Here is a 13296-nt window from a genome sequence, read left to right as displayed (position 1 = left end):
TAAATAGCTATAAATATTAAATTTTATGTTAAATAGGGTATACATCTAAAGAGCAAGAAATTTTAGAATTCCACCTATTTCAAACACAGCGGTGCTTTATAAGGTACATAATTGTATACCTGTACAATTAAAGTGAATTAAAAATGGGAAGTTGGACTTAGAAAAGCCAAAAAGATCCATAGTCATGTAAAGTATTAAGGTTAAATTTCATATTCTGCATGCTTTCAATATTAAACATTAATATCCATTTGAAATTCTTATCGCTTTAAAATAAAAATGTAAATATACCCACAGTCTCTGGGGGAAAAAAAAGGCTTTAGGTTGATTTCTTGACAGCTATAATTGACATTTCTAGTTTACCAGCCTTGCAGAAAACAGTGGCTTATAATAAATATACTGATTAGTATTTATTCAGTATTTGAAGTAAATATACTTACAAAAAGACTCATTCATGTAAAGTGTTAAGGCTGAATTTCATATTATATTCTGCATGCTTTGAATATTAAACATTAATCTCCATTTGAAATCCTTATCATTTTTAAATAAAAATTTAAATAAAACCACAAATGGTTTCAGGTCGGGGTGGAGGGAGCCTTTAGTTAGATTTCTTGATAGTTAAAATTGACATTTCTTTTTACGAAACTTCCAGAAAACAGAAGCTTATAATGAATATAGTGATAAGTACTTATTCAGTATTTGAAGGAAATATACCTACTCAACAAGTAAATATAACACATCAGTTGTTTTAAAGTTTTAAATGTAAATTAAATTCTAAACTATAAGTCCTTACCTTGAAATACTATGAATTCTAATACCATCAATTAATTAAGAACTCTGGCATAGAAAAATAAATAAACTCAAATTATTTTTTCACTAGGGCTGAATCTTCAATACAAAATAGGAAAAAAATATCCTCTGCTGACACAAAAAATTCTCCTATCTGTAAACACCAGGGACTTCTCATATTCTTTCTGAATTCTCTCCGTTCCTACAATTTCAACCCATAAGTAGTATTTTACCTACAATATCATATAAATCTATGCATAACACATTTATTTCTCTTGCCTGTCTGATTCAAGTTAAAATGCTCACTACTTCCAAAGACATTTTAACTTTCTAGTGTGTAACCATTGGTGTGCTATTGGTTTGTAGGTTTAAGTCTAAAAATTAGTATGGAAGAAGCTAAAATGCAGCTACACAGTTTCCATACATGTGAATGCCAGACTTCACGTTATGATGTAAAATCTATTATTTTTCTTTCCAAATAAGACAAAGATATTCTCTCACTTATTTGCCAATTAAAAAATTTTCTTAACAACTTTAAAGAGGAAGAAATTTTTTAGAATTAAAAAAAAAGTCATTACACACACACACACACACACACACACACACTCACTCAAACACATGGTTTTTTGGCTGTTCTTTTTTAAGAACCCAAATTAGGTATTTTCAGAGGATGAGTCAGATAACTATTTGTGTTCAGACTGTATCGGTGTGGATAAGTTCAGATGATCTTTTGAAATACTGGCCTTATCAGATAATCAAAAAGCATAAGAATTATACAAGAGGAGTAAAATAAAATAAAAATAGGGAACTGGAAATAAATATGTTAAATTTAAGATGCTCATTGAACCAGTCTTCAGTCCACTTATCACAATGCTGCGTTTTGATAATATTCACCTTCTTTTCTCTGACATCAGAGGTCACCAGAGTTGTAAATTCTGAAAAGCTTCAATACTTTATGTAGCAGATAATTTCTTACAGTCCAAATTTTTTTTTGCTTCCACAGACAATGCTGGTTCTTTGGGTTCTTGCTTAACTTGGTTCAAAGAAACGGTACCTTCCGGATTTTCTTCAACTTTAAAACCAAACATCAAAAAAAAACCTAAGGGTTAATATTATTTATAACAGTGTAATCTTTGGAATTATATGAATTTAGAAGCAAAGCAAAAAAACAGTGGTTTGGAAAAAACCAAGTAATTTAGAAAATCAGTTGGTATATTTTGAGAACTTGGTGCTTTTGACATCTTAAATTCACATTAAATTCTTTCAAGATGGAAAAAGAGACCAAGAAAACTATAACGTTATTCTCTTCTAAAGATATTTTGACCAAAAAGCAGTCCATTATTTGATAAAATTATGAGGAGTATCTCATATTTAAACTATTTATTTATTTATTTATTTATTTAATTTATGGCTGTGTCCAAGGCATGCTGAAGTTCCTGGGCCAGGGACTGAACCCACCCAACAGCTGTAACCAACCAGAGCCACAGGAATAACACCACCAGATCCTTAATGCTCTGAGCCACTAGGGAACTCTTAAGTGTCTTTAAAAGTATGTGTGACTAAAAGTCAGGAAGCCTCTAATTATTTGAAAATATTATCTTTTACAAACATCAGACATACACTACAAATTCACTGATATGTTACCATTCTCACACGGCTTCCATATGTGGTCATATATCAAGGAAAATATTCTCTCCCTAAAGAAACTTCACTACGTAAGTATTTCAGAAAAATATGTCACGTCTTTTTTTTTTTTTTTTTTTGTCTTTTTGTCTTTTCTAGGACTGCTCCCACAGCATATGGAGGTTCCCAGGCTAGGGGTCCAGTCGGAGCTGTAGCTGCCAGCCTACACCATAGCCAAAGCAACGCGGGATCTGAGCGCATCTGCGACCTACACCACAGCTCAGGGCAACACCAGATCCTTAACCCACTGAGCCACGCCAGGGATCCAGTCCGCAACCTCATGGTTCCTAGTCGGATTCATTAACCACATGAGCCATGACGGGAACTCCAGAAAAATATGTCACATCTTAAATGATAGCTCTGTCTCAGCTGTGAGAACTATGTGTTTCCTTATCTGAAACATTTCGGAATGCACTTACCATTCTGATTTTAAAGTACTTATGACCAAATTAATGCAAATGTGGTATTCCAGCAAAACTGTGAGTTGGCAGGTGGGATATCTAAGTCTTTCTCTCTCTTCCTCAAGAATATCACTTTTTCAGTTGCTATAGGAAACCAAGGTTAAGGGGATCATACTTGCTTAGAAAAGTGTACTGAACATACCTAATGCTTGTCATACATAGGTGTGTTGGCATTTAGCCCACACCATAACTGAGAAAACAAGTAGAGGATGGGTTTGAGTGACCCTGAGAATTTACATTCAGGTGAAGCAGTCCCTCGGATCATATCTAACTTGATAAATTATGTAAGTTCAGATCCAAAGAGGGAGTCCTTTAAAGCAATCTGAATTAGGTCTCCCAGAAATACCTTGGCTCAGCAGAGGGAGGAAGCATCTTAGAATGGGAAGAAGCTTTGGAGGCAGACAGATCTGGTTTAAATCCCCTCTCTGTCACTTATTAGATGTGACCCTTAGGCAATTATTTAACTCCAAAGCCTTGGTTTCTCCATCTTTAGAATGGCGACACCACTGTCTGTTTCATAGAGTTGTTGTGAGGATTAGTTCATGTATATTCCTTTTCTCTCTTTTATATTAAAGTTTCTAAATAGACAACTGCCACAGCCCTCTGAATAAATTTTCTTAAAAGTAGTGCTTCCTATAAATTTAAAAGACTATGATTCTTTTCTGGAAGAAACTATCATACATGGAGGGAAAATACTTGACATATTCTAAGGATAATTTCTATGAAGACTTTTGTTCTTCAAAGCAAACTGCAAATCTCTTTCAACAAAAATGCCTGACCCAGAACAATTTGTATGAAAAGAAGTGACACAGGTCAAGCAGGAGTTAACAGAGTTAATTACTATGTTGACTGGGTTCATTCCAAAGTGAAGGCAATAAAGTCCTGAAATAAACCCAAGTCCCCAAGTCTTAGTTGTTCCCTTTCACTTTTCATTCAGCTCAACATTTAAGTCAAAAACTCAGAGTCCTCCTTTCAACCTTTTTTTTTTTTTTTTTTTGTCTTTTTCAGGGCTACATTTGAAGCATATGGACATTCCCAGGCTAGGGGTCTAATCGAAGCTACAGCTGCCAGCCTACGCCACAGCCACAGCAACATGGGATCTGAGCCGCGTCTGCAACCTATACCACAGCTCACAGCAATGCCGGATCCTTAACCTACTGAGTGAGGCCAGGGATCAAACCCACAACCTCATGGTTCCCAGTCAGATTCGTTTCCGCTGCGCCACAACAGGAACTCCACTCCTTTCAACCTTTATATCTGCTAATTTCATTCAATTTTACCTTGTGTGTATATCAATTTTTTCATAATAACCTTTACACTAAAGTTTTCCTTTTAGTTAATCTCTATTTTCATGCATTCTAAAATGACCTTCCTGATTTCATATCAGCACAGATTTTCCATACAAAACTAGGTAAATTCATGCTTATAAATTTCTTTCTTTTTTCTTATATTTTTACTTGATTTATGTATATATTATAAACACACTGAGTAGAAATGATAGGTTTTTTTCTGTAGTGTAATAGTGATGAGAGTTCATAAAGGTTAAAAAGAAAAGAAAATCATAAGATGGTTTTAACTTACTAAGAGCTGGGTGGCTGTCTACAATCTGTATTGGAATGGCCTGCACGTTTCCCAACAGAATTTGATGAACATTTCCTTCCAGATTCTCTGTGTCCTCAACATCTGCAACTTCCACCAGCTGATCCATTGCAACCAGATTTTGATCTGGTTCTGGAAGGCTACCCATGGTAGAGGCAACAGTATTGTTTTGGGTTAGGCATGTATCTGTTTGAAGGCTATGACTTTGACCAAGCAGTAGAGAATTATTACTCATTATAGCACTTCCTACTGAATCCAAAAGTCTTGAAGGACTGGAGGTGGGGTGGTTATTTACTGATATCAGAGCTGGTGTTCCATCAGGAGACATGAATCTTGGCTGCAACTGCAAACCCTTTGGAATCAAAAAGAGTTACATCAAAATGTTTGAATTTACTATGTATGGTTTTCTCATCGAATATATTACTCTTTTGATCAAAACTGGAATAAAAACTAAGAGTATAGTTACTAACAAATATTAAGTGAGGACAGAAACAAAAAACAAAGGAAAATTATTACAACTAAATTTTACTGTATGCATAGTCAATTCAAATGTTTCCAAAACATATCATTCATATTATCATCTTAAATAAAGACACAAAAAAGTCAGGAAATTAATGATGAAAACATCTTTGATCATTATTATAATTCTATAACAATTTCGTAAAATCGCTAAGAGAAGAGAGGAGACTGAGGAAAAAAGATAAGGGCCTCAAATTTGCCTATTACAATGGATCCTTACCTGTAGTTGTGTGAATATTTTTGGCTGAAATGAAGAAAGTGAGGAGAGCAAGTGAGCTGGCTCTGGAGACAAAGAACCTCTTGTCTGATTTGTTCCCAATTTGGTGGAAATTGATTCCCCTGGTGAATTTCCTAAATTATATAAAAAATAAACTATTAAAACAAAATAACTTTCATGGCTTCTACACTTTATTACAACCCTTACCATCAGAAATGGAATAGGAAATAAGGTCAGAGGTTTGAAAAGGATTTTAAGAAATTTAGTCCACTATTTCCAGAACCTGGTAGATCAGATCATCAGGATCTTTTTTTTTTTTGGTCTTTTTGTCTTTTCTAGGACTGCTCCTGCAGCATATGGAGGTTCCCAGGCTAGGGGTCGAATTGGAGCTGTAGTCACCGGCCTATGCCACAGCCACAGCCACAGCCACACAGGATCTGAGCCGCATCTGCAACCTACACCACAGTTCACAGCAACGCTGGATCCTTAACCCACTGAGCAAGGCCAGGGATCAAACCCGCAACCACATGGTTCCTATTCGGATTCCTTAACCACTGAGCCATGACGGGAACTCCGATCATCAGGATCATTAAGGGCACTTTAAAAAGCATAAATTCCTAGGTTCAACCTCCATTAATTTTAACTCAGTAAATATAGGGTGGAATGTAAGAAACTATTGTTTCCTTGAAAGAGTCTATATCTGTAGTTCTAACAGTCCATTGTCCAAACATCCATTGAGTCCCTCAGTTACAAAGAGCAAACTTAATCTTTGGTAGCCCTGGTGCTAGGACAATGCTTGGCATAAAGCAGGTCTTTAATAATAATAGTATTAAAGTTCTTTCGACAACTCATTTTGAAATAAATAAGAATAAAAATTTCTTTTATAAATACCTCAATTTTTAAAGTAACTGTCCTTAGGAATTTGAGAACTTTTCACATAATTCTTATATTTTAACCCAAATATATTCATCTCTTTAAGTCAACCAAAAACAAATTATCAACAACTATTTATTGCTTCTATACTGCATACTGCACCCATGTAACTAAGTAATTTTTTAAAAAATGGCCCTGGTATCAGACAAAAATGGATGTAAGTGCTGGCTTATCTATGTAACCACCAACATGCTACTTAACTCAGTTTCTAAACTTGAATTTCCTCACCTGTAAAATCAAGACAATAAGAGAATTTTCCTCAAAGGACTGCTGGGAAGATTAATGGCACCCTCACATTTCTTGATTTCTTCATTTCTTTTTTCTTTTTTTAATGGCCATACCTGTGGCATATGGAAGTTGCCAGGATGGGGGTAGAATCGGAGCTGCAGCTGCTGGCCTATGCCTCAGCTACAGCAATGCGGGATCCACTGCATCTGTGACCTACACCACAGTTTCTGGCAACACCAGATCCTAAACCCAATGAGCAATGACAGGGATTGAACCTGCATCCTCACACAGATAACATCAGGTCCCTAATCCACTGAGTAACAATGGTGACTCTGATTTCATTTTTAACTGTTCTACCTCATTTTGCTGCATGACCCCTTATTATAATCATACCCTGGACTATTCCACATCTGAAATCTCTAACTCAAACCACCTATTCTCTGATAACAACCTTTTATTCTTCCAGGGATTTTGCTCAGGTACTCCATTCAATTGTTCTCCAACCTCATGTGAACCTCCAGTTAACCAATTCCTCAGTTTTTTTCAGATCTACCAAAGTCTTCCTTAATTAAGTTCTCTTCCCATCCAGCTTAAAGTCCTGGGTTATAATTTTAGTCACTCTCTTGCAGATACCTCAAACTCCTTTGGTCACACCCCCTGGTAAAATCCTAACTCTGTATAAAAATGGCTTCCAGCGTCTATACATATGAAGCTGACTGCCCAGAAGAAATTTGCTGCTATGACTAACACATGAATTTCTGTTAGTAGGAGGAGGAGGAGTCTAACACAAATTCATGTGTTAGTCATCAACCTCAACAGGGCCTTCACATAATAACAGTTTTACAATGTTTCTCTCTCTCTATGTTAGGGGTGATAGTTAATCTCTTTTTTTCTCAATTCCTGGCCACTTTCCCTGAGATCTTTTCTCATTCTTAGCACTCTCACTTAAACAGAAAAGAGAAGCTATCAGAAATGTCTTCAACTTCCCATACCAAAGTTATTAAATATCTTTACCTTCATCTATCTCTTCAGGTTTCTCCTGTCCTAAAATATCCTCCCTCAACCCCATACTCTTTTCATAGCAAACTTTTTGAAAAAGTGGTCCCCACTGTCTCTGCTTCTTCATTCATCTCCCATTTATTCTTCAACCTCTGCAATATGGCTTTCTCCCAATCTACTATGTTAAAATAGCTCTGGTGCTTAGGCTTTTTCAAACTTGATCTCATGATCTTTTTCTCTCCTCTGCTACTCTACTCTTAGACCAGTGCTGCTGAGCTCAGTAAATGCCACTATCAGTTTCTCATGGAAGAAACCTGCAAGTCATCCCAGATCATTCCCACCCTTTCACCTCCCATAGTTATTCAATCAATAACCAAGGTCTTCAAGTTCAACTTTTAAAATAACTCTTGAGTCTGTCCAATTCTAGTATAAATGCCACCAGTTGTAATCTAAACCACTATCCCATCTTCACTTGGACAGCTGAACGTCCTCTTAGACCTTTGTTTTTTTGGTTCTTTGTCTTTTTAGGGCCATGCCCATGGCAAATGGAAGTTCTCAGGGTAGGGGTAGAATCGGAGCTGTAGCTGCCAGCTTACACCACAGCGACACCAGATCCAAATCGCGTCTGCGACCTACACAACTCATGGCAACGCCAGAACCCTAACCCACTGAGCAGGACAGAGGTTTAAACACACATCCTCAGGGATACTAGTAGGATTTGTTACTGCTGAGCCACAGTGGGACTCCCTCGAATCTGTTTTGTTTATCTGGTTTGATCTCTAAGCATTGCCTATACTTAGGACCATACTGGCTTTGCTTTGTTTTGTTTTGTTTGGCTGCACCTGTGACATATGGAAGTATCAGGCCAGGGATCACATGTGAGCTGCAGTTGTGAAATATGACACAGCTGCAGCAATGCCAGATTCTATGGGATCCTTTTGCACTGGGCTGGGATTGAACCTGCACCTTCACAATGACCCCAGCTGCTGTTGCAGTCAGATCCTTAACCCAATGTGCCACAGCAGGAACTCCTCTTTTTTTTCCCTGCATCCATAGCATCCAGAAGTTCCCTGGGCAGGGATGAAACCCATGCCACAGCTGTAACCAGAGCCACATGCTGACATGCTGGATCCCTAACATGCTGAGCCACCATGGAATTCCCATACTAGCTTTCTTAAGTTCCTTGGACCTGGCAAGCTCTATCTTGCTTAGCCTTCAAACATACTATTCCTTTGATTGGCAAATTCCTATTTATTCTTTTTTCTTTCTTTTTTTTTTGCTTTTTAGGGCCTGCACCTGCAGCACACGGAAGTTCCCAGGCTAGGAATCGAATTAGAGCTATAGCTGCCAGTCTATACCACAGCCACAGCAACTCAGGATCCGAACCACATCTGCAACCTATACCATAGTTCATGGCAACACTGGATCCCTGACCCATTGAGTGAGGCCAGGGATCAAACCTGCATCCCCATGGATATCAATCGGATTCGTTTTCACTGTGCCACAACCGGAACTCCCCTATTTATTCTTCGGTTTTCAGTTTAAAAGTCACTTTCTCAAGTGTCTCTTCTCTACTCTCAGGACCAAGCTATATGTCTCGATCACTATTCCCATACAATTTGGCACAAATCTCTCATGGCACGATTCATAATAGTAATTAGAATGTAATGTAGTGTATTTTTCTCTTGTTAAACTTTAAATTCAGTAAAGAAGGAAACATTTTTTGTGTGCAGCATTTATCTCACTGAGTTAAATATACACAGAACAAATGAATAATTCCAAAGAACCTGCAAGTTATTTTGTAGGCAAAATGACTCTTAAAGGTTAATAAGCCAAAGAATAAAGAAAAAATTGTACTGTATTATTACTCATTAATTTATTCTAAAGCATTTATTCAGATGTTAACTTTTTAGCAGCCATTATGTTAAGAACTTGGTATATTAATTTGAATAAATTACAATCCTCAAATCATTTTGAAAGATACAAATGCAAAAACAAAAGGATACCATGTTAAATGCAGAGGTAAATACAAAAGAATGAATATATAAATTTACATGGGGGTGAAGTTAAGAGAATAAAGTCAAAGAGACTGCTATTTGAGCAGTGAGGGGAGTTTCTCATGTGGAAGAGAGGAAAAGACTTCTAGAGGAATGAACAAAAGGGCTGAAATAAGTTTGGAAGATTGAGAGAACACAGGAATAAGAACATATGAGAAAAAGCAAATCTTACAAAATGGATAATAGTTTCTTAATCAAGGTATCTTAGGATTACTACTATTGAAATTAGCCTAGCTTTATAGTAAACTATGCTTAATAATCATTAGCCTCAAAATTTCAATCATAAAGAAGTATAAAAGCTGTATATAGGAGAACATTTAAACAACTAGCAATATTTTGATAAATCCTAACATAGTTGCTCTTGCCTCTTTGGACCACAGATTCCTTATCTATAAATCAAAAGACATAACATCCTAAATACCTTTCAGTTTGATTTTATATCTTAAAAGTATTCAAGATAACTTACCTTCTGCAAATGTAACTGTCACAGTCTCTCTGAGAATATTCCCACTATCTGTAGTCCATTGAAGCTGAAACGGGAACAGTTATTTCAATAAAAAGAAGAAAGCATTTAACTTGAAAACTATTTTAAAACAACAATGCAATTGTTCCATTTTATTCATAGTACAAATGTACTTTACTCTGTAATTACTCTCTTTACTTGTTCACATTCTCAAACATAGGTATATTTAACTATCCAAATAAGTTAGCTTCCCAAGTTCACATAGCAAGAATTTGGATAGCAAGTATAGAGGGCAAAGACCTCTGCTAACCAAATATGTTTTCATTCCTGAATGTTGGACAGTGAATGACTAAGCGTTTTGGATAGAAAAGAATAGTAGCTCTAACTTTAAAAATATCTGAATCTACACAGTAAATGAATTTACATAGTAAAAAAATGAAGAGCAAAGGATATTGCTAGTTGAGATTTTAATGCCAAAATCACGGCCTTAGTTTTTCTAAGTAGTTATACTACTCACTACAAAGTAGGGAAATTTTTCATAGAAATGGCCACTTTTCAGGGGGAAACTACAATATCACAATATGAGGTCAAACGCATATTTACAGATGACATATAGAAGCAACATCATCATTTTGTGTATTCAAGTATAAACTATTCTATTTAAACTTGCTGATCTATTTTAAAAAGGTGGAGATATACACAATATGCATTCAATAAATATCTGTTAAATGAATACAATATACTTTTTATAGAGATAAAATATGTTGATTTTTTTTTAAGTGAACATTACTATTGTTATAAGAGTCAGGGTTGGAAATTTACTGATATTTCTTCTTATGAGAGTAATCAAAAATATTATTCAGGAGTTCCCGTCGTGGCGCAGTGGTTAACGAATCCGACTAGGAACCATGAGGTTGCGGGTTCGGTCCCTGCCCTTGCTCAGTGGGTTAACGGTCCGGCGTTGCCGTGAGCTGTGGTGTAGGTTGCAGACGCAGCTCGGATCCCGCCTTGCTGTGGCTCTGGCGTAGGCCGGTGGCTACGGCTCCGATTCAACCCCTAGCCTGGGAACCTCCATATGCCGCGGGAGTGGCCCAAGAAATAGCAACAACAACAACAAAAAAGACAAAAGACCAAAAAAAAATATATATATATTATTCAAATCCTCATCTGAGAGTTCATAGTGTTTACATTTTAAGAAAAAGATATTACTGTTTTTCCTTTTATCACAGTTACTTATTAAAGACTTAATAGCAATCAAGCACACATTAGGCCAAATAATAACAGAAGCTGAGATTTAGTAGTAAAACAAGGAATTACAGTTGTAATCATACCGTTGCTGGAATAATCTCTGAGTTATATACATTATCTCCATTTCTCAAGGATTTCTGTACCTCATGGATGTGATTTTTTATATCATTTACAGTTGGAAAAAAGGATAAATTATGTCTTTCAGGTACCTCATCAGGTTTGAATAGTTCTCTTTCCACAAATTTTCTGTGGAGAATATAAAATAGAATAAAAACATAAACAATCTAGCAATCTACTCTGTATCAAATGAGAAAGGTTCTCTTTTAGCATAAACTTCTGTACAGTAGCTTTATGAGTGGTTTATATTTTTCCACTTTTTTCCCAAACATTGTCATAGAATTCATTCAGATTAAAGAAATGTAACATTTTCATTGGTTAAACACCTGTATATCTTAGAGTGAGCTTTGCTATTTTTATAAATTTAAAGAAATCACTATTTTTTTTTTTTTCTTTTTAGGGCCAAACCCGTGGCATATGGAGGTTCCCAAGCTAGGGGTCAAATCGAAGCTGTAGCCTCCGGCCTACACCATAGCCACAGCAACACCACATTCAAGCCATGTCTGCAACCTATACCACACACAGCTCATGGCAACAGTGGATCCTTACCACTGAGCAAGGCCAGGGATCAAACCCACAACTTCATGGTTCCTAGTTGGATTCTTTTCTGCTGTGCCACAATGGGAACTCCCTATTTTCAATTTACTTACTTATTTATTTTTGGTCTTTTTGTCGTTTTAGGCCACACCCGTGGCATATGGAGGTTCCCAGGCTAGGGGTCTAATTGGAGCTGTAGCAATGGCCTACACCAGAGCCGCAGCAAGGTGGGATCTGAGCTGAGTCTGAGAACTACACCACAGCTCACAGCAACACTGGATCCTTAACCCACTGAGTGAAGCCAGGGACTGAACCTGCAACCTCACGGTTCCTAGTCAGATTCGTTTCCACTGTGTCATGAAGGGAACTCCCTATTTTCAATTTAAATATAGTGTTTTGAATGCTTACTATGTCAGGCACTGTATGGAACACTTCACATCTAGTATCTCCTTTAACCCATGCTATAATCTTGTGAGGAAGGTATAGTTATCATTCCCACTTTACAGATGAGAGAACTGAGGGCTCCAGAAGTTAAGTAAATTGTCCAAAGTTATACACCTCCTAGTAAGAGAGATTGGGCTTACACTGAGGTTACGTGCATAAACATCATGCTTCACTGCTTTCAAAAGGTACCAATTAATATATGAAATATGATGTGCTCAAATTTTATAAGCAGACAAAAGAGAAGATATTAATAAAAGGCAGCACTGCCAAACGATGGTATAAAAAACAAACATATAAAAAATAATAAAATTCAATACATATATACTCTGTGTACTACATTCAGTAGTTCATACTGCAGAGCGGTATTGTATCTCAGTTCGTTAAGACTTAGGTTTAATAAATACTGGATAGCTGGGGAGTTCCCATTGTGGCTCAGTGGTTAACGAATTCAAATAGGAACCATGAGAGGTTGCAGGTTGGGTCCCTGGCCTTGCTCAGCAGGTTAAGGATCTGGTGTTGCTGTGAGCTGTGGTGTAGGTAGTAGACGTGGCTCGGATTCTGCGTTGCTGTGACTGTGGTGTAGGCCGGTGGCTACAGCTCCAATTCGACCCCTAGCCAGGGAACCTCTATATGCTGTGGGAGCAGCCCAGGAAATGGCAAAAGGACAAAAAAAATAAAAATAAAAATAAATTAAAAATAAATACTGGATAGCTTTGTTGACTCTGTTCTAACAATGCCGCAATAGAAATAAAAATAAAATGTCTAAGAAAGCTGCTAAATAGAAAAGTCATGTTCTAATAAAGAAATAATTGGAGTTCCTGTCATAGCTCAGTGGTTAATGATACCGACTAGGAACCATGAGGTTGTGGGTTCGATCCCTGGCCTCGCTCAGTGGGTTAAGGATCCGGCATTGCCGTGACCTGTAGTGTAGGTTGCAGATGCAGCTGGGATCCCGAGTTGCTGTGGATCTGGCGTAGGCCAGCGGCTACAGCTCTGATCAGACCT

The 13296-nt window shown here is 36.9% G+C and overlaps 1 protein-coding gene across 14 annotated transcripts in view; it reads right to left on the bottom strand.

Moving 5' to 3' along the window:
* The window catches only part of CARF (calcium responsive transcription factor), a 72258-nt gene that overhangs the window by 17818 nt on the left and 41144 nt on the right, over positions 1-13296 (bottom strand). For all 14 annotated transcript variants that reach the window (XM_021075548.1, XM_021075552.1, XM_021075545.1 and 11 more), the window contains 5 exons: positions 11277-11439; positions 9949-10012; positions 5269-5399; positions 4512-4881; positions 1681-1858 (listed from right to left, as the gene is read on the bottom strand). In XM_021075548.1, the coding sequence (XP_020931207.1) occupies positions 1740-1858; positions 4512-4881; positions 5269-5399; positions 9949-10012; positions 11277-11439 (847 nt within the window). In that variant the 3' untranslated portion in view covers positions 1681-1739. The remainder of the gene's footprint in view (positions 1-1680; positions 1859-4511; positions 4882-5268; positions 5400-9948; positions 10013-11276; positions 11440-13296) is intronic.

Source organism: Sus scrofa, chromosome 15 (assembly GCF_000003025.6).
Source record: "Sus scrofa isolate TJ Tabasco breed Duroc chromosome 15, Sscrofa11.1, whole genome shotgun sequence".
In the NCBI taxonomy this organism is placed as follows: domain Eukaryota; kingdom Metazoa; phylum Chordata; class Mammalia; order Artiodactyla; family Suidae; genus Sus; species Sus scrofa.
This window is presented reverse-complemented; position numbering and strand designations above follow the sequence as displayed.